Source organism: Pteropus vampyrus, unplaced genomic scaffold, assembly GCF_000151845.1.
Source record: "Pteropus vampyrus isolate Shadow unplaced genomic scaffold, Pvam_2.0 Scaffold50, whole genome shotgun sequence".
Lineage (NCBI taxonomy): Eukaryota > Metazoa > Chordata > Mammalia > Chiroptera > Pteropodidae > Pteropus > Pteropus vampyrus.
This window is the reverse complement of record NW_011888831.1, coordinates 2,540,153-2,567,744: the sequence shown is the minus strand read 5'-3', so window position 1 is coordinate 2,567,744 and position 27,592 is coordinate 2,540,153. Positions and strand designations below refer to the sequence as shown.

Below are 27,592 nucleotides of genomic sequence, written 5' to 3'. Positions count from 1 at the left end.
ACAAAACAGAACAAAGGGAGGAAACAGAAAAGGTCAGAAGCATCATTTATAAAGTTTCTGTCAAAAAGGAAACTTCTAATACATTTTAGAAAGATTTCTATCAAAAACAGTTAAAATAGAAACTGTTTTACGGTTCTTAAAAGTTTCAGTTACTTCATCACCTCATTCGCCAATACTGTCAGGTATATGAGGTATTATTATAATGATTTATCCACATAAAAATATTTCTAATAACATGTTAAAAATTTTAAAATCCACATACAATTTTTTTTAATGCAGCTTCCTGACAGAAGTTTTATTGAGGAAACAGCCAGTAACTTTCATTATTTAATACAAACTATGTCTCATGCTGCTCCAGTTGGTGGAATCATCTGCATATCTACTACTGATAATTAGAAAGGAGCATCCTATTTAAGAGACCCACAGATTGATGTTGATTATTAAGGAAAATCAGCACAAGAAGAACTAGATTTTTTTAATTCAAGGATTCATCTTCTGGCCCAGATCCAGTTAATCAGAAGAGATGGCATCCCTCTTGCCATATGTATATCACCTGGCTGCCTATTTCATTCCTCATACAAACTGATTGGTATACTTGGTTATTAGAATGATCACTATTTTGTTTATAAATTCTACTAACACATGTCCAGATCAGACTTAAATCTCATATATGAAAAGATCTTCACTCAAATTACAATAAAATTAAACTAAGGTTAACAATTAAATTTGAGTATGTTACTCATTTAATTATTTGGCAAAGTCAACAGACGGATAGCTCAAGTTAAAGAAAGAAAAGTGAAAAAAAGTCCTACAGGAGTTGTGGCTCTCCAATGCAGGGGCTAGGTAAGAGCAGCGGGTTGACCCTACCCCACTGTAGTCACTGTGCAAGGTGTGCTGCTAACACTGCCTCTCATTCTCCCAAAAACCAGTAAAGAGAAATGATTCCCACTTTACGGATGAGGAAAAGAGCACTCAAGTGGTTAAGTGACTTGTGCAAGGCCACAGAGTAAGTGGATGAGCCAAGATTCAAACCATGGTACATTCGCGCTCCAACACCAGTGCTTTGTCCACCACACCATGCCACACTCTCCAAAACTAGCAACAACCAAGTTTATCATACCAACACTGTAACTTGCAGGCTTGAATGCAACTGATAAATTCAGAGTAGGAGATTAAATCATCTGAAAATAAGCATAAAAAATGCACCACCAATTCTTGGCAATTCTTGTAACTAAGCATCACCAAAATATTTAATAACTCATCAAAGATGTTTTTCCATCACACATAAGACTTTAACTCCCTAAGAGGAAAGAAAACATAATTCTGGATTGCTTTTTTAGTAACAAGTCTATTTATTTCCAAAATAAACATCTCAGACACTAAATGGTATGGGAAAGAATAATTCCCTATGTGGTGGAAACTTTCCCCACTGAACACACACCCAGCACTAAGCAAGCACCCCGATGTTTTTGCACAATGGTTCTTGGGAAAAATGCATCTGTTCTTAACACTGACGTACTCTAAGGATATCCTTCCCAGTGATGAACAAAATTTTCCTCTCCATCAGCCAGCAAGCTTAACACTCTAACACATGGCTTAGAGGGATATTTATATTATTAAAACTTTTGCCCAAAAAGGGCGAAGCCACAGCTGCAACAGAATCATATCTGAAGTAACTACATTCCACCAACTAGGAGCAAACTTGTGAATGGCAAAGTGTAGCAGAGACAATAATGGTGTAATAATGCATAATTGGACGGGTAAATATACATGATTAAGATGTGCGGAAACCAGTGTACTGTCTTTGACGTCCACATGTAAACAAAAAGTGGCCATGGCTAACTACTTTAATCAAGTCATCTCTCTCTCTCTCTACAAAGTTAAGTCTTTGGCATTTTTGAAAGCTTTCAGTCCATAATGAACTCTACCTCTATATAGCTTCCCACTCTGTCAAAAAATGACTACTGTAAAGTAGAGTCAGCAAGGATCTATTTGGGACTTAAGAGTTAATAAGGCCATGGGAAAAACAAAACAAAATAAAACAAAAGATGTACTTTTTTCTCCTCAAAATTTATTAAGATCGAAATGTTTTTATCTTAATTCTATCTCACTACCAATGACTATATACTCAAAAGATAGCTACAATTTCATATAACTTTTCTAAGACAAAATGAAACTTTACCACTTAGCTGTGACAGATATCTAGTCTGTAAAAGTGACAACTCTAAATCCAAGAATATGTTTAAACTTGTTAGTGGTTTTGACAGTTTTCCTCTCTTAACAGTAATAGATACAAGTAAAATCTTCCTAGCGCAATTCCTGGACAAAGTAATACACTGAATAAGCAAACACATCAATAGCTTATAAGTAAAAGGCACTTCTGAAAGTATCATCATTCTAGACATTATGACAAGCCTAACCAACAAGGCAGAGGCAATAGCTCTTTAGTTCCTCCCTGACTCACTGATCAGAAATTCTAAATCATGTAGCCTGTGAGTACAGACTCAAGAAGACTTTGAAATTTTGTGGAACAGGGTAAGAGAGTCTTCAAAAATTACTTGGATAAAAGTAAAACTGTCCACAGAGAAAAATATAAAATATACTTCTTCCTACCTCTTTGGATTCCTTTATGTAACAAGCTCCAGCCATTCTTGTCTACCATGTCCACGTCAGCTTTGTGACTAACCAGCGTGGTGGCAATACTCTCTAGCCGTCGAGAAAGAGCTAGGTCTAAAGCAAGATCTCCATTATGATCCAATTCATTCAGCTTCCCAGGGAGCTGCACAGATAAATTTGTAAATTAGCACCCAGCCAGGAGAGAATACAACTGATTTTAATCTCTCCCATCTTGACTTAAATATCATCTCGTATGCAAATGTCAAATTTTAGTACTATAACACTGCTTACTCCCCAAATTCAAATGAATTCACAAATTTCTCTCAGGCCTCCTCAGGGCACATGCCCTTCAGGGAGCATGGAATTAACAGGGCTCACAAAGCAGACACAAACACCATGGAAGACAATATAAGGACCAAGGGAGAAATGCAGACAGTGCTATAGGAACAAAAGTGCCAGTTCAGAGAGCCTGATGGAAAATAGCTAATGTCTGTATAAAAGACTGTGGCTTAACTATTCAATTCCTCCTAGCAGTTTAATGTCTATCCCCGCCCCCCCCCGCCCCCACCACACACACACACACACACACTCTGGACACCCAGGATAAACATACTACACTCCCATCTGTCAAAAGCTACTGCATTTCTTCTAAGACAGTGTGGCAGGCAGAATAACAGCCTCCTAAAGATGTTTGTGTCCTAATCTCCCAGAACCTGTGACTACATCACCTTACACTATGGAAAGGCACTTTGCAGATAAGATTAAGGTTAAGGACCCTGAGGTGGAAAAAATAATTCTGGATTATCCAAGAGGACTCAATTTATCTAATCACATGAGTCCTTAAAAGTGAAAAGGGGAGGCAGATTAGCAGGTCAGAGAGATGTGACATGAGAAGAACTTCATCCTCTATTATTGGCTTTTTTTAGATAAGAAGGGGGCCATGAGATAAGGAATGTCATAGCCTCTAGAAGCTGAGAACAGCTTCTAGAGGCTATGACATTCAGCTTACAGCCAGCAAGAAAATCGGGACATTGGTACTATAACCATGAGGAACTGATTTCTGCCAACAACCCAAAGGAGCAGGATATGGATTTTCCCCTAGAGCGTCCAGAAAGGAACATAGTCTTGATTTTAGAAAGGTGATGCTTGTATGGGATTTCCAACCTATAAAACTGTGAGATAATAAATTTGAGTTGTTTTAAGCCAATAGGTTTGTGGTAATTTCTTACAGGAGCAAAAGAAAACTAAAACAGATTTTGGTACCTAGAAGTTAGGTTCAGCTGTGATAACTACCTAAAAATGTGGGAGTGGCTCAGAAATTAGGCAATGGGCAGAGGCTAGAAGAATTTTTGAGGAGCATAAGACAAAGCTCAGATTGCTTTGAACAGACTAATAGTAGAGATATTACATTAAAGACTGTGTCAGTGATGGCTCAGAAGGAAGTGAGGAGCATTACAGAGAAAAACAAATGAAGTATAGTTTGGGGAAAAGGCATGAAAATGAAAAACACAGCTACAGTACCTGTGAATCCATTTCAATTAGATAAAGGAAGACCACATCTTCTCTCTCCACTTTGATAGCTTTATGCAATGGGTACTCAGTCTTAGATTTGATCATTTTGTATAACAACTGAGCACTCATGCTGCTGAAGTCCTCCTTTCGTAGGTCATCCTAAAGATTAAAAAGATAGTGAAAAGCAGAACAGATTCAACATATCAACAGTAACAACTGACATTTACTAAGAAGCCCTTAGAAGGTGCCTAGCCCTACTTTAAAGGACTTAACTTTTCCCAACTGATTTAATCCTTGCAAAAACCCTAAGATAGGTACTATTATCATTCCCATCTTACAGATGAAGAAAGTAAAGCACAAAGAGCTAAATAACTTGCCCAAGTTCACACTGTGATAAATGGCCAAGCCATGATTTAGAGCCTAGAGGTCCCAAGACGCTACTCTTTACCAAAGCATTACTGTGCCTCTTGATGAGACGGTAAAGCACAAGCAACACTGACATCCAACAAGGACACAGCCACCAAAGGCCCTCCACAAGATAATAGATGGCAATTACAGAATCAATCAGAACTTCCAAAAACAATTCACTCCACTGAGTCACAGTTGGTCTCTAATATTGCAGATCTCTAAATTTTTACCCATTTTAGCAGAAAGGTTACTATTTGTTTTAATACTTTAAAATCCAATTCTTTAAGACACTTTTGCTTACAATGTTGAAAGTCAAACAATTCACAGAAACCAGATTATAAAACAGAGTAATAGCTATGATTTTTTTTAACAATGCAAAACAAACATAACAAAGAAATGCAAGACCGTTCTTTATGATGAAAGCTACCTAAGAAGGGCAAATCTAAATTTAACAATGTTCTCCACACAATGGAGAAAGTAAGGGGAAAAAACTCTGAAATGGTGCTGCCGAGCACCGCAGGCCTGCTCGCCCCATGGCAGCACCTGCTCCTGTGGCTCACAGCCACTTCTGCAGATGGCAGGTAAAGGCAGGTGCACCTTCACTGCCAGACTTTCTTGACCTTAGCTATCTTCCGCCCTCTACTCTGAAATCAGAACTGTGAGATTTTAAGAGCCAAAAAGAATCTCACATCAAAAAATGCAACCACTCAGCCTTCAGTTTTGTAATAAGAGGAAACTAGGCGCCAGACAGATACCTTTCCATGGAACCAGGTCCCAAGCCTAGGTCTTCTGACTTCCAGTGAGGGTACTTTGTCCACACCCTCAATCTTTCACTCACCCAATGACTTGCAATAATTTCTGCACAGTAGTTCATCAGGGTGCTGGCATTCAGTTCCTCTGCAGTCTGATAGAAGCGAATACAGTTCCTGACATTCACCAAAGACATAACACTCTTCTCACATCTAAAAGAGAATATTAATAGTGAACAGTATTATTAAGACAAATACATTCACAAATGAACAAACCAAAGCAATGATCTGCATACTGATGGCTCTGTGCAGTAACACTAAAGTATAAGGTTAAACAAATTAGTTATGAATAAATTGTAGCTACCATATTTTAAAAGTATTAGCATTTCATTACGATATTATATTGTTCACTCTGGTCAGACTCAAAATAACCTGTAAATAAACATGTTAAGCATAACCCCCGACTGCCTTAAAAGCAATCACATGAAACTCATGGATCATATATACAGGTAACTGTAAAATCAGACAATGGGTCAAATTTAGTCCCTTGATATTTAATTATATGGGACACATTTGCAGTTCTCACCAACACAACTCTATTGTGCAACAAGTGTGGCTTAGAAATAGCTTCAAATATGAAGCTCTATGCCTCAATAAATTAACGCCTCCTTAAAAGTCCTCCCTAAAGGTGAATTGTTTGGTATGTGAATTATAACTCAATAAAGCTGGTTTTAAAAAGACCACTTAATGTCTACGGCTATGCTACCCTGAACAAGCCCAATCCCATCTGATCTTGGAAGCTAAGCGGGGTTGGGCCTGGTTAGTACTTGGATGGGAGACCACCTAAGAAGACCAGATGCTGTAGGTGTAAAAAATTTAAAAATAAGGAATTGTAAGCTGACAAGGTCTTTGCAATCTGTGAGGTCAACCAAGGGTTGCCTTGCCTAAAAAATAAATAAATAAAATAAAAAATAAAAAGCCCACTTAAAAAAATCTATCATGTATAGAAACAATTAAGCTAAGAGTCAAACCACAGTACACCAAGACTGAAAAACTGGCTACAATGGATGTCTCATAAAGCCTGGTAACAACAACAAGACTCACAATCACTAATAAAAGAATACCAACTCTGTCAGGGTAGAAAGGGCTGCACACAGACAAGCTCAGGGTAGAAAGGATTGCACACAGACAAGCAGGCACACACCCTAGTCCAGAAGACCCAGCATTGGGAAGATCCAGGCTTCCACTACACCAGAATTCCTGGGAACCTTAGTGAGCCTCCACAGAACCAGCCCGGGGGGAAGGAGGCCAGTAGTATGGTCCTTCCATCTCTCTTGCCTGTACATCTCCCTACAAATCAGATTCGCCTCCAAGGGTAGCACAGCAGCCTAATATAGTATCAGGGGTATTCCCTGATACCTCACCATTGCCTCCTCTGTCCCACAGCCCCCACAAAAACCATTTTCTGTTCACAAGGACAGAATGTAGTAATGAGAGAAAAAGGAATTGTGAGCTGAGAAAGACTGGGTTGAGATACACTGAATTTTAGAGGCCAAAACACATTAGCTCTCTGTGTACCGCTAGCACCTCCTCTATACAATAAGGATACTCTATTTCAGAGGTTTAGAGATCTCTGTGTATTTTTCAAGATAAAGGAAAACTGTGTTAACTTTGCACAGTAAAAGGTACATAATAGGTATGCTTGTAAGTCTGAGGTCCTCAAGGAAGTTACATAATTTAATAACTAATATGAATGGGTTTCAGTACTATTACAATGAATAACTGATTGGCTAGCAGATAATTTCCAATTTTAACAAGTGAGATTTAGTTAACAAGTGGAGAAAGACCATGAGCATGGGGAAGAAAAAAGGAAAGTCATGTGAAAGACCTGGGAAGAATGATGAACAAACTTTCAAACTCCTACAGATGAGACGTTAAGCTAGGAGCAAGAATATTCTTGGAGTCATTTCTCCATCTAGCGGTAAATGCAGACATTTATTTTATTCCAAGACCTACATTTAAGTCCTTTGTTTTTAAGAAACAGTGACTTAGTATAAAGAAGCATCTCTCCCAGGGCACTTTTAAATCAAATTATTACAATATCTAAGTAAGTACTAAAACAAAGAGTAATAATGTTATAATTTTGAGCCTCCACTGTCTGTACCACTAGTTTTCCCAAAATCGCACCATACTATAGCCATGTCTGAGGAAGTCATTCTGACCTCGGCTAGGAAATCAGAACATTCCAGGAAAAAAGTCCTCTTTTCATATATATGAAACTTTTACCACTTTTACAATGACAACCATCTGTGGTCTTGCCATCCTAGTGTCCTAACACATGGTACAATCTCAGGGAGTACTGACTCATCTTTGCAAAGCACTTTACAAAGCACTTTTACAGATAACGCTGAGAGTCTGAAAATTCCATTCTCTTTTCTACAGCCAAATGACACTAAACCAAGATAGTCTCAGCTATGCTTCATGAAAACAGATATTTTGTGACAACTGGCAGACAGTTCCTTTTCACTTAACTCTGGGATCCCCAGAGTACCATTCACTAGTTGCACAGGATATAAATAGTAACACAACTGAAGAACATATAATCTTATTTAAAATTCATGATTCTTCTACATATGATGCCTACAAGAGACTCACTTCAGATTAAAAGACACACACAGACTAAAAGGAAGGGGATGGAAAAAGATATTATTGCCTTGATGGACCTAGAGGGTATTGCGCTAAATGAAATGGGTCAGAGAAAGACAAATATCGCATGATTTCACATACATGTGGAATCTAAAGAACGAAATCAACAACAAAAGTGGAAATAAACGCATAGAGACAGAGAATATTTAGAGGGATACTAGGTGGGAGGGGAGTTGTGGGGGACAGCGAAAAAAGGCAAAGGGATTAAGAGGTACAAATGGATAGTTGCAGAATAGACATGGAGATATAGAGTGCAGCATGGGGAAGATGGTTAATAACATTGGAATAAATATGCAGTGCGGTAAAGGGGTATTAGATTTAGTGGAGTGATCACTTTGCGAGTTATATGGATCTCTGATCAATATGCTATATAACTGAAACTGGTATACTATTGTATGTCAACTATAATTTTTTTAAAAACTCACTGAATTATACAATGTAAATACAAGCAACTAGTTGTCTATTATATTTCAATAAAATTCATGATTCTCAGTTCATATTTTCTCTTTAAAAAGTAGCAAGATAGACTAACTTTCCTCTGAAGGGATTTTGTTAATACATGTTTTTAATTTTAGAGTACAAAAAGGATACAGACACACAAAAACAGTAAATATAAATTTTAAAGTACAAAATCAAGCATATATTAAAGTGTCCCACAAACTCTTAATTTTAGTATCAATCCCATGTGTATGAATAAGACAGAAAAACAGTGAAAAGATAAATAACAAAAGGCTACAGTGGTTGAATTACAAAAGGCTTAGTTTTTTTCTTTATATCATTCTATATTTTCCAAATACCATACGTTGAACATGTATTTAAGAAAAAATAATCAAGAAAATTATTTTAACTATCAATTTTTAGCATAATAGTATTTTTTTGAAAGAGTATATTCCTGATAATACTTACCAAAAAACTTCATCAAATTGGTGATAGCATTCCCAAACCACTGAGATCCTTACGTTACAAAAAATGATTAACACCCACTTCATACTTAAATGCACCCATTTGTATCTGAGCCCTTTCGCTTACTATCTCAAATGTGTAATTTCTCCCGCAGACAGCAGTGGGCACTCTGCAACCTTTTAAAAGCTAACATGTGAATCCACTCCTGGGTCTCTTCCATCCCAGCTCTTAACAAAATCCCTAACAGGTAACAACTTAATGTCCACATCCAACAATACAAAACTGAGCCTGGTAATGTTAATAGTTACAAAGCCTAATTGGTCAATAACAACAAACATTTTAATTAATGAATCCATTACACAGATTACAATTATCTAAACTACTCCAACCCCAGGGCATTTTTATCAAAGTCTGACAAGGTCAATGAGAGAAAACTCAGGAAATCTTGGGGGGGTGGGCTATAAATCACATTCAATCTAATTAAAATTGTTTTCATTTCACTCTCAGATGGTTCAAAAACTCACCCAAACAACGAGTTAATTACAATGCCTCAATGGTAAAGCTAGCTTTACTAACCTTAGAACTGTTTCAGTTTTTTCTTAGTTATTGGATTTAGGTATTAAAATGCACTTAAGCCCACGTCAATCATAGAAAGTCAGGAGTAACCAGTGTACGGATTCATATGGGCATAACGGGCCATCTCAAGGGAAACATCAGCCCCACAGTGAAAACAGAACAAGCAGCTCTAGGTAGCAAGGTTTCCCTTGGCTCTCTGAGGGCAACACAAAAACAGGTAGAATGCCTCTTGATGGTTGAAACTATCCCTTCACCCATCCAGGAGAAAATCCCTTTCTTCACACAGCCACGATACAAAAGATCATCAAATGATATAGATATAAAAAGACACTCCATCGACCAAGCTAACTACCAAGGGCCACATCTACAACAGAAACTAAAGGGCATTTTGCCCGATATCATTTGTTTTCTGTTGTTCAAAAAGGTCAACTTGGGAGAGCAACAGAGAAAATGCAATATAAAAAAAACACAGCAGGCTCTTTCCTTGAAAACCTAAAAAGCAGTAACACATGAAGATCAATGTTTTAGTATATGTGCTGCCGAAGCGACCACAGAAGACCTCAGAAACACTGGTTATGACACTTAACTGAGCCATACTGTCATGTATTAATTTAGGAATACAAGGACTTCAAGTAGATCAGAAAGTCTCTTTCGTAAAATGTCAAAGGAAATGGTACAGGAGGGAAAGTTGAGGGCTTGGACACTGGATTATATTATTTCATATTCCATTTATCAATTCACAGAATTATATAATCTTAGGTAATAAAGCAGTAAAAGAAAAGAGAATATGTAAAAGCTTTAGCAAAATTTAGCTTTACAAGATAACACAATGCCAGGGAGATTAAAGTCTCTCTCCACTATAGCCTTTAAAAGAACACCTTGCAAAAGTTATTTACATTATCGGAAGAAGCTGTTTTCCCAGAGCTTGGCATAATTAAAACTCAGCCACCACCATCTGAGGTGCTTGAATATATCTGCTGTGACTTGCCTCTCCCTAAGGAGCTGTAGCTGAAATCGATTAGCTAGTTTCATCAATTCAGTCAGGAACACATCATCTTCTTTGAACTCCAACTCATCTGTATAGATCCAGCGAAGCATTGTCATTGTCACCTCAGGGTTAGCATCTGGTTAAAGAAAGAAGGTAGATAAACTGAAAACAAAGTCCCAATGACACACTTAAGCTTTCTTGAGGACCCCTAATATTTGAAGCTTATTAATGAGTTCTGGTACACCCAAATCAAAAAAATATCACACAGCTGTTAAAAATGGTGATTAAGCATTCTAGGCAGCATCAGACTCCAGAAAAATGTTAAAAGTTTTGCAAGGGGTAGACAGCGAGGAAAATGAACCTACTAAAGATGTAAATCAAATAAAATAGGGGAAAATATTTTAAACATATGACAAAGAGTTTACATTCTAATAAAAGACCTTACAAAAAAAGAAAAGATGGGCAAACAATGGAAAAAAAATGGCAATGGATATAAACAGGAAATTCACAAAGATAAATAAAAATGGCCAATAAACCTTACCAATAACTAAACACAAATTTAAACACTAGAATAATGTTTTTGTCTCTCAAATCAGCAAAGATTCTTAAAAGTACATAACCTTTTACGCAGCAATTATATGTGTAGATTATTATCCTAAGAAAATAACTGAGCAAATATAGAGAAATATATGTACTAACATAGTCAACACGCTATTATTTTTAGTAACTAAAACTGGAACAAAAATCTTAAAAGTGTCCAACGATGGAGAACAAATTAAATTACAATATACACACTGGAAATTTTTGCATCAATTAAAATTATTTAGAACTACATTCAGCATAAAGATATTCACTATATAATAAAAAAAAGCAGGCTAAAAATACATGTATTATGCAATCTCTTTTTCTGTTAGGTATATTTGTGTGTGTACATATGTGCGTGAGTGTATATACATACATACATACCACACACACATACAGTTTTGTGTCTGTATGTCTCTAATCTGACCTCGGGGGAGTAGGCAATAGATAAACTGCCCACCTGTCTATCTACTGAGATTAGAAGGATATACACCGCACTAAAATATCAACCCTGATGGAATTCACAACTAATTTTTCATTTAGCTTATTTTTCCCCTGATTTTTACTTAATGAACATGTATAATTTTTTAAGTTAAAGACTCTACAACAACTTGGGATGAAAATCGTAGTATAAAATATCTAAACTTTGATTTCAATGAAGAGTCAATTCTTGATTAACCAGAATAAGGACAGTGATGGTTAGAGGATCACATAAAATCATGATCTACACCAGAGATTCTCAAAGTGTGGTCCTGGGCTAGGAGAATCAGTATCATCTGGGAACTTATTAGAAATTCTTATTCTCAGGCCCATGCCAGATCTACTATATCGGAAACTCCGGGGTTGGGCCCCCTGCATTTGTGTTCTAATAAATCCTCAACATGATATTGATACTTATTAAGGATTAAGAAGCTACTCAATGCTTGATTATCTAAGAAAGATGCAACATGGACCAGTAACATCTTATTAACTCAGTAATTAGGCAACAACTAATTAGCTTCTATTAACCCCTTCCCTTCCAACAATAGTGGGGAGGAAAGAGTTGAAGGAAGTTAATGTCAAGTGAGTGTCCCTGATTTACTTGCAACCACATTGATTTACTATTATCTTCTAAAATAGCCAGATAGTAAAAGAAAGAAAAAAGCATAATGAAAAAAAAAAACAGTGAAAGTAAACCAAGATGCTAATAGTGATCATGTTAAGGTTTATTTTTTCTCTTCTCTCTTTCCTGGTAATGGAGTAATTGCACTTTTTAAATGTTTTAAGAGAGAGAAAATAGTTTAAAATCAGATGAGAATCTATTTATTTAAACAATCAACTTGAAGTACTTCAGCTAAAACTAAGGTACATAGAGTAGATCTTGGAAATAAAATGAATTTCTGAGCTAACTTTGTAAATTGGGTTTAATATCTCAGTGGTCTTTTAATGAAAAGAAAAATATATGTAAGTTATGTGATTTGTCCAGTGTCACCCCAAATGCCAAAACTATATATAGTACTCCTCTTATACAGCCTTATCTTGGAAAAATAGCTTATTTCTAATGATGAGAGCACCCACAACACCACTACCTTCAAACACTTTCTCTGTAATAGTTTCTTTCATTCTGTTTTAAAATTTGGCTGATTTCCTTTAATAACTCTCCCTCAATTGTCCAAATCAATAAACTTAACCTGTACAACTGATATACCAAAACCTAAATAATTTTCTTCAAAACTACCACCAGCAGGGATTTCCTGGAGGTCTGCAAAATTTCAAATAAAGTTTAAGTGATATCCAAGCTTTCCAACTCCTGCCTTGACTCTCTCCTTAATCTCCAAAATATACTGAGAATAATCCATTTTGAGACTCATATTAATCAGCCAGTGGTATAAGGCTGCAGAGAACACTGAATCAGATGGAGGGTATGTGCTTCCAACTGTGAACTTTTAGGCAAATCATAAAGTCTATCTGCTTCCAATCTACTTAAGCAAGTGGTTGTAAAAATCAGATAAAAAAAAAGTCAGGTAACTCCATAAACCGGGAGTTACCTTTAAAAGGAGTTAGACGCTAAGAAGTGAAACCAGGTGACCTCTATGATCTGCATGGTGTATGTGCTACTTAGAGGCAGTGTGCCCCTCAGAAGGTCCAGCACACAAGCTGGTAAAAATCTGCAATTGTGAGGGTGAAAAGAAAAATAACACCCAAACTTCTGACTTCACTGTAGTCCAAGATACATATAGTCACATTTTTGGGAATTTGAGATTTTCTATGTGGCCTAATATTTTATTATTTTTTTTATTTTAAATAAATATTTTATAAGACATTTGAAAAGAATGTCTTTTCTGTATGTAATTAACCACTAAATGAAACATACTAAGGAAATTAATTTTGTTACATAAATATTCTATTTAATTTGTCAAAAGCTGAGAAAGGTGTTTTGAATCTCCTGCTATGACTCATTTAATTAAATTGTCTGAGTTTCCAACTGTTTTTCTTCGTCTACTTTATAGTTTTTGATTCATAAAATTAAAAAAATCATGATAGGCTGCATCTTTAATCAGTAAAAAATCCTCTTTAATCAGTTCAAGGACACAATCTTAAATATAACTTCTTATAAATAAAAATAACCACCCCCTCAAACCATACTTCTAAATAATCCACGTCAAAAAGGAATATTAGGATAGAGGTTCTAATTCTATTATAGCAGTGTAACGACCCCATTCTATTTCAACCAACCATAGCTAAAAACACTAGACAGAGTACAAAAAAACAACTATCTGAGGATTCTAAAATGTAAACAAAAGCCCCTGAATTGTATGGGCGGGCAAAACTTGAAGAAGCAACCACACTGCATGAGTTTCCAGATTTTTTTTTCCGCTCTATGGCTTTGCCCTGAGAGTAGAGGAGCAACACTCCTGTGGTGACCTTGGGGATGCCTAAAACTCCAATAAAATTCCAGCTTTCTGGCCAGATGGACTAGGAAAAGGAGCCAGAGAAGGTGATCTCCTAATTCTGTGTATGAACCCACAGAGGTCTCTGGCTTACTTCTAGCTGCTCATGCATGAATTAGTCCCAACCTAGCTTTAAAAATTGAAGTGATATCTGAACCACTACCCACAGAAAGTGAAATAGAACTTGCAGTCTGAGCCTAAGGACTTCAACGTTTTCCAGAGGATTATACAGGACTCAGAATCTATATAACACAATCACAATGTCCAGGATACAATCCAAAATCATTTGATAATAGTAAAAAAGAAAAAAAAGAAAAATGACCATTTCTCAAGGGAAAAGAAAATCGACATATTCTAACCCCAAGATGACCTAGATATAGGTTTAATGATGCTCCAGAAGATAAAGGAAAACACACTTCAAATTAAAAGGTATGACTTTTCGGCATATAAGCTATAAAAACAAATGAAAATTATAGAAATAAAAACTACAATATCCATTATAAAAACTCACACCATGGGCTAAACAGCAGAATGAAAATGGCAGAAGAAAAAGTCAGTAAACTTGAAAGACAGATCAATAGAAATTATCCTATCTAAAGAACAGACAGTTTAAAAAGACTGGGAGGAAAAAAGAACCTCAAGGAAACTTGTGGGATAGTAACAAAAGGTTTAGTAAAAGCGTCAATGGAGTCTCAGAAAGAGAGAAGAAAAAGATCAAGGAAGAAAAATATTTGAAGAAATGATGGTCAAGAACTGTCCAAATGTGGTGACAGAGATTAGTTTTTAGATTCAAGATCAAGGAACTCCAGCGAAAAACTAAATCATATCTAGACACATCATAATAAAACTGCTGCAAACTAAACACAAAGAACATATCTTGATTACCTCACATCCACTAGAACACCCATTGTCAAAAAAAATCCAACCCAGGAAATAGCAAGTGTTGGTAAGGATGTGGACAAACTGGAACTCTGTGCACTGCCAGTGGAAACATAAAATGGTGCAGTCCCTATGAAAAATAGTATGGCAGTTCTTCAAAAAATTAAAAATAGAATTATTATATGATCCATCAATTCCACTTCTGGGTATACATCCAAAAAAATTGAAAGGAGATCTTAAAGAGATATGTATACAACCATATTCATAGCATTACTCACAATAGCCAAGATGTGGAAGCAATGCAAATGTCCATCAGTGGATGAATAAAAATATGGTATATAGATGCAAAGGAATATTATTCAATCTTAAAAAGGAAGAAAATCCTGACATATACTACAACACAGATGAACCTTAAGGACATTATGTTAAATGAGATAAGTCACAAAAAGACAAATACTGTATGATTCCATTTATATGAGGTAATAAAAGTTGTCAAACTCATAGAAACAGAAAGTAGATTGTTAGCTACCAGGGACCACAGACAGGGAGAAATGGGAGTTGTTTATGGGTACAGAGTTTCAGTTTTGCAAAATAAAAAAGTTCTGGAGATTGGATGCACAACAATGTGAATATACTTAACACTACTGAACTGAGCACTTAAAAATGTTTAAGATGGTAAGTTTTATGTTATATGTTATTTTACCACAATTAAAACATAAAATAAAGAAAAGAAAAGGTCTTGAAAGCAACTAGAGCAAAATGACCATTACATATAGGGAAAAGATTCCAGTGACTGCAGACTTCTTATCAAAAACTAGAGGCCAGAACACAGTGGAAAAACATCTTTAAAGTGCTTTAAAAAAAAAAAGAACTGTCAACTCAGGTTTCTACATCCAGGGAAAATATCCTTTAGAAATGAAGACAAAATAAAGACATATTCAGATGAAGGAAGAGACTTTGTCACTAGCAGATCTGGTCTATAAGAAATGCTAAAGGAAGTTCTTCAGGCTGAAGGGAAATAATACCAGAAGGAAATCTGGATCTTGAAGAATGAAGGAAGAACAACAGAAAAGGAAATATCTGAGTAAATATAAATGGCTTTTTATTCTCTTAAGTTTCCAATAGTATGTATGACTATTAAGAGCAAAATCTAAAACACTAGTGGGATTTTCAGTGTATGTACATGTAATATCTATGACAACTACGACATAAAAGTTAGTGGTGAAGGTGTTAAAGGGATCATTATAGTTGCAAGGTTCTTACATTTTACATGGTATAGCACAAATAGATTATAAACACACTATAAAAGATTAGGGGAAAATATATGTATCATAATCTCTAGAGTAGTGGTTCTCAATCATGCCAATTTTGCCTCCCAAGGGACATCTGGCAATGTCTGGAAATATTTCTGGTTGTCAAAACTGGGGGAGTGCTATTGGCATTAAGTGCCAGAGATATTACTAAATAACCTACAATGCACAGGACAGCTCCCACAACAAAGAATTATCTAGCCAAAATATCAACAGTGCTGAGGTTGAGGAACTTTGCCCTAGATTAACCACAAAACAATAATACAAAGAGATACGTATAGTCAAAAAGTCAAAAGATAAATTTAAATAAAATACTAAACATTCAAATCATCCAAAAGAAGGCAAGAAAATGAGTACACTGAATAAAAAGAGGGGACAAACAGAAAACAAATAAAACGGTTGCCTTATCGTTCAAAATAATCACATTAAATTTAATGATCTAAACACTCAAGTTAAAAAGAAGAGATGATAAAGCAAGACCTCACTATATGCTGCCTACAAGAGATATACTTCAAATATAAAAGCCAGATATATTGAAAGTAAACAAACAGGAAAAGAGATACCATGAAAATAGTAAGCATACCAAGGCTGCAGTAACTATTTAATATCAGATAAAAGACTTTAAGACAAAAAGTATTACCAGATATAAATATTATTTCAAAATGATAAAAGCCACAATTCATTATGATGTCATAATTATAAATGTGTACATTATAAGGATGAAGGCCCAAAATATATGAAGCAAAAATTGACAAAATTAAAGGGAAAACTTGACAATTCTGAAATTATAGATGTTAATACCCACCTTTAAGAAACTGACAGAACTAGACAAAAAGAAAAAGAATATATAGAAGGTCTGAACAACATTATCAAACACCTTGATCTGACATTTAAAGAACACTACATCCAACTGCTGAATATATTTTCTTTCCAAGTAGACATATACTCACCAAATCAGACCATATGCTGAGCCATAAAACAAGTCTCAATAAATTTAAAAGGATCAAAATCATATAAAGTGTGTTCTCTAACAAAAACAAAATTAAATTAGAAATCAGTAATAATAAAGTATCTAGGAAATGCCCCAAATATCCGGAAATTAAGCAACATACTTCAAAATAATTCCTGGGTGAAAGAAGAAATCACAAGGAAAATTAGAACATATCTTGAACTAAATGACAATGAAAATATATCAAAAATCACAGGATGCAGCTAAAGCAGTGCTGAGAGGAACTTACAGCTTTAAGTCCTCTTACTAGAAAAGAAGATCTAAAATAAATTATCCAAGGTTCCATGTTAAAAAATTAGAAAAAAAAGAGTAAAGTAAATCCAAAGTAAGAAGAATAGACAGATATCAATAATATAGAAAACAGACAATAGAGAAAATTTAAAAAGCTAAAATTAACAAAGCCAAAATTAAAAAGATCAATAAAACTGACATACTTATAACTAGACTATCAGGAAAGAAAGAGAAAACATGAATCACCAAGACCAGGAATGAAAAAGGAGTTGCTGCCCTAGACACTAAAAAAATAATAAGAGAAAACTACAAGCAACTTTATACCAGCAAATTCAACAAATTAGATGAAATGGACAAATTTCTGAAAAATATAGCTTTCCAAAACTAAGAAAAAAATTTGAACATCCCTAAATCTACTTAAAAATTTCTCAAAAACCTTTCCCAAAAGGAAACTCCAGACTTAGATGATTTCAGTGATAAATTCTATCAATCAAGAAACAATAACATCAATCTTACAAAACTTTTTCAGAAAACAGAGAATGAGGATCACCCCCAAACTCATTTTGAGTCCAACATAACCCTAAGTGCAAAATTTCACATGACCAAAGACATTACAAAAAAGAAAATTACATACCAATATCCCTCATGATTACCGATGTAAAAATCCTTAACAAAATATTAGCATACAGGATCTGACAACATATATAAAAAGATAATATTAATAACCAAACAGAGCTTATCCCAGAAATACAAGATTAACATTTGAAAAAAATCAATGTAATTTACTATATTAATAGCATAAGAGAAAAATTCTACAATCATTTAAGTAGACACGAAACAGTGACAAAATTCAAAACTAATTCATATAAATCTTAAAAAACTAAGAACACTCAAATTGATAAAGCACATCTATGAAAAACCAACTAATATTTTCGTATTGATTAAAGATGTCATGGTCCCCCTTTGAGATCAGGAATAAGTCAAGAATGCTCACTTTCAAACAAATGACTTGTATCCGGATTATATACAGAACTCTTAAAATAGTCAATAACACTTGAAACAATGCTCAACATTATTCATCATCAGAGGAATGCGAAATAAAATCATAGTACATTCCGCATCCATTAGAATAGCTAAAATTATAAACAAAAAACAACCTGACCATACCAAATGCTAGTGAATTGCAGAGCCACTGGAACTCTTACACACACTGTTGATGAGAATGTAAAGTGATATGTCAGTTTGAAAAACAGTTTGGTAGTTTCTTCATATTAAATAATTACTCCCAAATATTTACCCAAGAGAAACAAAAACATATGCCTACACAAAGACATATATACAATGAGCATAGTAATTTTATTTTCAATAGCTAAAAACAAGAAAGAATATAAAAATCCATCAAGAGGTAAATGAAAAAAACAAACTGTGGTATATTAATACATGGAATACTATTCAACAATAATAAAGAATAAACAATTGAAATCACAACAGTCTGTGATTTTAGATGAATCTCAAAATCTTTGAGTAAATGAAGTGAGACAAAAGAAACTATGTGCTCTATAATTCCATTTTTATAAAAGCCCAGAAAATGTAAACTAATCTACAATGAGTGAAAGTAAATCAGTGGTTGCCTGAAGATGATGGAAAAACAGATTAAAAAGAGACATGAGGAAACTTTTAAGATTAAATGTTACTGCACGTGGTGATAGTTTCACAATTATGTCAAACTGATCAAATTATACATTTTTATGTAGGTATTTTATTTCACTTCCTTTATATCTCAATAAAGTTGAAAGAAAAAGAAACCAAAAGTGAGAGGCAGCACAGCACTGTGGTTAATGGCATGGATTCTGCAACCAAACTGCCTGGGTTCAAATCCCAGCTCAAACACTGTTGTGTGACCTTGGGTAAGTTATTTAATAGTGTGCTTCACAGTTTCCTCATCTATAAAGTGAAAATAAACAACAATACTTACCTCATAAGTGTTGTTCTAAAGATAAATGAGTTAGCACATATAAAGTACTCAGAACACTACCACCAAACAGTAAATGCTAGCAAAAATTTGCTATTATTAGGACTTATGGTCAAGATGGAGGAGTAGGTGAACATGGTGCTGGTCTCCTCCCAAAACCACATCAAAATTACAATTAAATTACAGAACAACAGCCCTTAAGAACCACTCGAACACTAGCAGAACAGAACCCTTATAACTGAAGATATAAAGAAGCCACATTCAGACTGAAAGGAAGGTGAAGATGTGAAATGGGTTGGTCCCACAGCCACATGTGGTGGTTAAGAAATCAGGAGGGACATTTCAGCTGTGGAAGTCCCCACTGAGGAGTGAGGGGTCCCAGTCCCATGGCCTGGAGCACCAGTGCCAAGAAGAGGAGTTTCCACAACAGCTGGCTATAAAAATCACCTGGGACGCGCAGTCCAGGTGAGATGCCTGTAGAGCCAGGCATCCTCCTAAAGGGCCCAAGCTCAGACTCACTCACAAACATTCACCTTAAACTTCAGAGACGAGACAGCAGCTTGAAAAGCACCAGGGAGACATGGGGAGGAACTAAATTATCTGGCTTTAAGGGTAGGGCTTTCCTGCTCTGTGGGGTCAGCCTCCATACAATAGCTTGTCCACTGTAGCTATGGCCAACCCTAACAGCCAGTCAGCTTGAGGGGTCAATCCCACCTACTGATGTGCCAACAGCAATCAAGGCTCAACTACAACAGGAGAGCACACACAAACCACACAAGGGCACTCCTGGAGCAGCTCAGGTGAACAGTAAGTCTGGGCCACTGGGCGACAAAAGATACCTACTATATAAGGCCCCTCTCTGCCAAGACCGGGACACATAACAGATCTATGTAAAACATAGAAACAAACACAAGGAGGCAGCCAAGATGATGAGACAAAGAAACATGTCCCAAATAAAAGAAAAGGACAAAAATCCAGAAAAAGAACTAAAGAAGATTGAGACAAGCATTCTACCAGATGCAGAGTTCAAAACACTGGTTATAAGGCTGTTCAATGAATTTAGGGGGTAAAAAATAGATGATTTCAGTGAGAACTTCAACAAAAAGAAAAGAACATAAAGAACCAGTCAGAAATGAATAAATGAAATGAAGAATACATTAGATGAAATCAGCAGATTAGATGAAGCAGAGGATTGAATCAGTGATTTGGCAGACAAGGAAGCAGAAAAAATCCAATTCGAACAGCAAAAACAAAAAAAAAATTTTTTTTAAATGAGGATAGTTTAAAGGATCTGTGGGACAATATCAAGCATAAAAACATTTGCAAAAACAGACTTTTGAAGCTCTAAGAGGGGTTCTTAGCTATTAGCAGGAGGTCACAAGGCTATTTGAATATCTTCATTACATAGTAGCTAACTTCCAAAGGAAGGAAGGAAGTCACAATGCCTTCCATGAACCTATTTCCGAAGTAAAATGTTGTCACTTCTACCCCAATCTAACCATTAGAGTTTAGTCATGCTATCCTTCAGGAGAGGAATATCAAATAACATATTTTTAAAATACCATAGACATCATCAAAAGGAACGCAGCATGACCTAATACTGGAACTGAACAACCCTAATAATAGTTCACATGGCATTCAACAGATGTGGAGCATTGTTGTGTTTCTCTTGAAAACTTAAAATGTCATGCAGATCCCCTGTGAGTCTGCTGTAGCACCTTAGTGTGCCTCAGCACAGCGCAGGGAATCTATGCTATTGTCACTGCAAAAGGCAACCTCCCAGGTGGTGCTTTAGTGCACAGCTTTCCTAACCAGAATGGAAGAAGGATGCTTTCTGTTCTTGGGCATGAACCCAGGACACATTCCAGGAAAGCTGAATGACTCACCATAAACTCTTATGCCAGAGAACCAGAAGATCTTTGCTGGAGAAAGCATTCAAGAAATTCTAGCTTCAAAACAGCTATTCTAATGAACTGGAACCTCTCACAATGTTAGCTGCTATTGCTAAAGTGCTATAGAGAGGCAATAAACAAACCATTTTGCCTGAAACAAAGTGTTTTATTTCACAAAAGGCTCTCCTCCTGGTCTTAAGATTTGTTATACTGTGTTGAGCTAACAGTTATATTTTCTTCCCAGTTGATGAAATTTATAACTTCACACTTAATAAGAAATAAAACAAATATATGCCTTTTCTCTTTATACTCTGAAATAATTTCAGACTTACAGAAAAGTTGTAGAGTTCCATTATACATACCCTTTACTCTTCCTTCTTTCTCTAACATTAACATCTCATAACCATAGTACAATTATCAAAACCAGGTATTTAGGACCGATACAATACTATTAACGGATCAGAGACCTTTACAAATTTTGCCAATTTTCCCAATGTCCTTTCTATGGTCCAGAATCCAACTGAAGATTCCACAATGCATTTAGTTGTCATGGCTCCTTAGTTTCCTCCAATCTTTAAGAATTTAAGCCTTATCTTTCATGACCTTAATGTCTTTGAGTAACAGGGCCAGTTATTTTGAGGAACTGTTCTTCAATTTGGGTTTGTCTGCTACTTTCTCATAATTAGATTAAGGTTATGCATTTATGGTCAAGAATCCTACAAAAGTGACTGCCTTTGTCAGTGCATCACATCAGGCAAAAACTTTTTACTTTTTTGAACAAGGTATGATATATGATTTATATAAAACATATATCCAAATGTTTTAAATACTTTATAATGCCTATTGTATCTTTGTCAACATGTGCTAAAATTCTTTAATAATGAAAGAATTAAAGTTGTGTATTTTGAATTTTAAGAAATAACCAATTATATGAGAACTTCAAAAGAAAATATGGAGCTTAGAAAGTCAACCATTCTAAGATATAAGTTCCATGCAAATAGGAATTTAATTCCATTCACTGCTGTATCCCAAACATCTTGAAAAGTGCCTGCCACTCAACATTTGTGATATCAGCATTTGTGATATTAATGGAATAATTTTGAGAACGAAATACCAATAAAGCCATAAAATGATTAGATCAAGTCCATTAGTGTGGAAAGAGTTCAACCATTTAAAACATAGCTTTTACGCTATTTATACACTTGTTTACAAGAGCCTATTTCCAATTTTCCTCAAACTGCTGGCCAGCCAAGCAGTATCAGTGCTTCCACATATTGCATAACACACAGGCTTCTTGGGAAGTTTCAGCTGCTGCAAGTCCAGATTTAGGCAATCATACCTACACCCACCCAGGCATTTCAGCAGGACTTCTGGACAAAACGCACAATTAAACATGAACAGGTCCATATATGCCATCACCTCCTTGGAACTCTCCCCATAATACACTTCAAATATAAATTTTAGAAAGAAAAGTAAAGATGTCATAGCTGTATTATCAACTATTTTATTAGTAGGTGCCTGCCTCATCTACCAAAGCCACAAAAGAACTGCTCTGCAGAGGATCACTCTAGAAAGTAAAACTTACAGCAGGGATCAAACCATGCGTATTGTTTACAATAAGAAAGTTCAGGCACATTTAAATATTTACTATTTATTAGCCAGGTAGTAAACAGAGGTATTCACAAAGTTTACTAATTCATAATTATTTAACTAGTTCATGGTCACTATCGATTGATAAGTATTCCACTTTCATTGTTCCACAAACATTTCAAAATGACACACCATAACCTTCTGCCAAGACTTCTTGTGCTGGCAGTTTTAAGTCTCCAACTGCTCAGAGGCTCACCTGACAGGTCCAGCTCCTTGGTGGAAGACAAATTGGCCAGACTCCAGCTGTCACTGCGGGCCGCCAGGACAAACTTGTGAGCATTGATGTGCCTGCCCCCAACCTTTATCTTCAGATCACTGATGAAGAAAACATATCCACAAATATAAAAACAAAAAAGTCATAACTAGATATGGCTAGAATTCACAGCTGACAAATATATAAGTATTGATCAACATGCATGTGCAAAAGAAAAAAAAATCACAGCAAAACTATTTCTCTATGCTACCACTGAATTCTTATGGGTCGAGTTTACAATATGTTGCTAGACATGTTTTCTATTTCTAAATTCCAGTTTTAGTTCACACGGGATGTTCTGCTTTAAAAACAACCTCTAATAGGATTTCTTACAGTGGTGAACCTACAAGTTAAACAGGATGATTAATATTCATATAAAATGTAGAAAAGGTTTTATGCAGAATGAAGATAAATCATCAGGAGAAAGAAAGCTTAAAGATTGTGAAGGCAGCTATGAAACTACAATGCTGCTAAACTTCATATCATATTAATGCTCAAGCAAGGTTCAACAGAAAAATGATGAACAAATTAGCTTTGATAAATTAGTCACGTATACGAAACCCAATATCTAGCCTCCTGTTCTCACCAGAAAACATTCAGACCTATTACTGGCCATCTTTTACTCAATGATTTATAAAGAAATACAGTAGAAGAAACCTTTCTTTCAAACATGTTTTCCATACTTATGACATACCATTACGTGAAAAGAGCTTTCCAAATAGTTGTTTATGCTTAACTCTGCAATATCAAATGCTAACAGAGGAAAGCATGTGGGCAGTTAACAAAAACCTAAGAATGACCTACTGAGCTAACACAACATGTGCCATATGGCTATATTGGCAGCAATCCAAAGCCATTAATTATCATCATCATCCTGCTTGTATTTAGACATTTTTTTGTTTGTTTTCATACTTCCTTTTAAAATATTTTTAGGTTGGAAAGCCTTTAGAAACTAAATACACAAAATTACATGAGAAAAAAGAAAAAAAACTATTACATGAATTAACTCATCCACTTAAAAGGAGACCCACATAGAATACTGTTTCTATACAATGCTTGATGCAGACATTTTACCCCACAAAAGCACTGTCTAGAACATACTTTATAATTATGTAAGCATATCAACAATTCTAGTTCTATTAAAAACCTAGCTGCAACTAATTATGTTAGATTAAAAGAGTAATAGGGTCCTTATTATTTGAATTATTATAAACTACTGTTAACATAGTAAAACGTTATTAACCAATAAATGAAGAAATGGGATTAATATTCCATTTAAAACAGAACATAAAATTCTGTTTCAAATCACATCCTACATAAAGTTTTAAAAATTTAATGAAAACAAAGAGCTGGCTATTTACAAAGCATATATAATTTTTAAACTCTAAATTTACTTATCAACTATTAATCTAATAACTTAAGTGAATATTCACTGTTTACTATTTCAGCCACAAGTCTTTTACCCACAAAAATTATAAAACTAAATGTCTCTATAAAATTCCTACAACTATCCATGAATATCAGGTCAAATTTTTTTCTCTTTTGTAGTTGAACATACCAAAAGGAATAAAGGATTTCACTAATAATTTCTAATGATAGCTTTTTAAAAATACAATTCAAAAATGGAAAATTGGATAAGTCTATGAGGACTGTATGTAGAAACTAGTAATTTTTTCCCATTTCATTTTAGTCGATTAAAGACTGTTTCCTTTCAAAATGAGTTCTAGGATGTTGTTACTGGACAAAAAGAATAAAGAGCTTCTTGCTAGACTTTCTCGATCAAACATTTTAATAGGAATAAATTAAAAGCTTGGTTGCTAAAAAAATGAATGAAATAACTACATGTAATCATCATTTTTAGCTATCTTATGGGACAAAACTCTTTTCCTGAACTTAAGTAAAAATAAATGTACCAATTTCATCCACATTTCTCAATTTAAAAATTTTAACACCAACTTCAGTTACTCCAGTTACTGAGCAGCACATAACAATACTATTTAAATTCTTCAACAAAATTGGTAAAAGAGCATCTGCTTTAGAAACTGATTTTCCAATTCAGTTACTCCATTTCAAAAGCTCAGTCCTCTGAATGCTCCGTTCCCCACCAGTCAACTGTAGATAACACAGGTGTAGTAAATCTTCTTTAGATAAAGGACAAGTTTTAGAAGATGGAGAGAGACCCACAGTAGCCATGAGATCATACCACAGTTGACTAGGTAGGTAAGAAGAGAACAGAATGGAAAACAGCCTAGTCTCTTTCCCATTGTCTCTTAGAAGGACAACAGTATAATGAATGCAATTAATTGATAAGTAATTAAAAAAGTGCTGGGAAATAAAAATGGTGTAGATGATAGAGGCTTTCTTTATCCCTCTTGTGACCAAATCAAAGTTGTGACAGAAACACAGAGCAAACACAAAGGAAAGTCACCTGGGATCTAGACAAACAGAAGCACCACAACTAGGGAGAGAAATAATTAATCAACCTGCAACAGGAGAAGGTAGGAGGGGGAGAAGGTAGAAGGCTGCCCAGTCCCACTGGCTGAGTGGGACTGAGGCTGTGGTAGGGGCTGCAGCAGAAGCCTCTTAAAGAGGCCGTGTCCACGAGAGGACTTTCGCAGTGACGGACCTGTTGCTCTGACAACCAGCGCCGGGTTGGTTCTGCAGGGAACACCAGGGACTTACAAGAGGACACTGAGTTGTCGGAGTGAGAGCCGGAGGCGAGGCTCACTCCTGGACAGTAGTGCCTGCAGTGTCCATCGCTACTCTGTAGAACCCTCCACCCTCCTAGTGTGCAGACACAGCACCGCCATAACCAAGATGTCATCAAATTGGATAACAGAGGTCACTCCGCCCAGAAGATTCCCTGAAACTCTGCCCCCTTCAACTCCTGGCCCCACTCTAGCCACATTCAGGTGTGTCCTCATCCATTCAGGTGCTCCTTGCTGAGCAGTGCCAAGACGCCACACTGGTGCAGCAGCTGGCCTCGGTTTCCAGTGTGGTTTCTTGAGGCAACTATAAGCACTGCATCTGGAGATTGTTTGTTGAATCTTAACAGGTGGCCTCGGAGAGGCACGGGCTGGGGCTAAACTTGGCCTGCAGCTGAACCCCTTTCAGGACTGTGCCACTAGACACCAACTACACAAAGCCACACTACTAAGACCGGCAGACTTAGGAGCTTTGCTTAGTACACAGAAATGGACACAGAAAAAGGTAGCCAAAATGGGAACACAAAGAAGCAGAAACCATATGAGAGAACAGAACAGAGACCCCAGAATAATGGAGTCAAGCAATCTAACAGATGCGGAGTTCAAAACACTGGTTATTAAGATGCTCAATGAACTGAGGGGAAGTGTAGACGAACTCAGTGAGAACTTTAACGAAGAGATAAAAACATAAAAATGGAAATGAAAATTATAAAAGAGAACGAGTCAGAGATGAAGAACACATGATCTGAGATGGAGAGTATATTAGAGGGAATCAACAGAGTGGATAAAGAGGAAGATCAAACCACCGATATAAAGGATGGAGAAGCCAAGAACATCCAAGCAGAAGAGCAAGAAAAAAGAAGCCAAGAATATAATAATTTAAGGAGCCTACGGACACTATTAAATGTAAAAATATCTGTGTCATAGGAGTACCTGAAGGAAAACAAGACGTTGAAGAGCTATTTGAAGAAATAATGATGGAAAACTTCCCTCACCTGGTGAAGGAAATAGACATACAACCCCAGGAAGCTCAGAGTCCCAAGAAAAAGGAACCCAAAGAGGCCCACACCAAGACACATCATAATTAAAATGCCAAAAGTTAAATACAAAGAGAATCTTAAAAGCAGCAAGAGAAAAGCGGTTAGTTCCCTACAAGGGAGCACCCATAAGACTGGCATGTCAGAAAGGCTTGGCACAGCATATTCAATGTGATGAAAACCCAGGATCTACAACCAACAATACTTTATCCAGCAAAGCTATCATTTAGAGTCGAAGGACAGATAATGAGCTTCCCAGACAAAGATAAGCAAAAGGAATTCATCAACACCAAGTCAGTATTACGGGAAATGTTGGAGGGGTTCTTTGAGAAGCAAAATCATGTATCGAAACAGGAATAAAGAGTGGTAATAACTACATTCCTATCAACAAGTATCTCAAATGGAAAAGAATTAGGTGCTCCAACCAAAAGATAGAGTGGCTGAATAGATAAGAAAACAAGACCCCTACTTATGCTGCCTACAAGAGACACACTTCAGATTAAAAGAAACATGCACACTGAAAGGAAGGGAATGGAAACCAAGATATTGCCTTGATGGACCTAAAGAGTATTGCACTGAATGAAATGAGTCAGATAGAGAAAGACAAATATCGCAGTATTTCATATACATGTGGAATCTAAAGGACAAAATCAACAACAAAAACAAAAGCGGAAATAAACATGT

At 35.8% G+C, this 27,592-nt stretch overlaps 1 protein-coding gene and 1 pseudogene across 5 annotated transcripts in view; one reads left to right on the top strand and one right to left on the bottom strand.

Annotated features, from left to right (window-relative positions):
- Positions 1-27,592, bottom strand: part of ANKFY1 (ankyrin repeat and FYVE domain containing 1) — an 81,095-nt gene that overhangs the window by 29,363 nt on the left and 24,140 nt on the right. For 4 of the 5 annotated variants that reach the window (XM_023530454.1, XM_011359790.2, XM_011359791.2 and 1 more), the window contains 5 exons: positions 23,110-23,228; positions 10,459-10,594; positions 5,375-5,498; positions 4,138-4,287; positions 2,614-2,779 (listed from right to left, as the gene is read on the bottom strand). In XM_023530454.1, coding sequence (XP_023386222.1) covers positions 2,614-2,779; positions 4,138-4,287; positions 5,375-5,498; positions 10,459-10,594; positions 23,110-23,228 — 695 coding nt within the window. Of the gene's footprint in view, positions 1-2,613; positions 2,780-4,137; positions 4,288-5,374; positions 5,499-10,366; positions 10,595-23,109; positions 23,229-27,592 lie in introns of all 5 variants that reach the window. The other variant, XM_023530455.1, reaches the window with a different exon arrangement.
- LOC111739539 lies at positions 6,035-6,153 on the top strand (annotated as a pseudogene).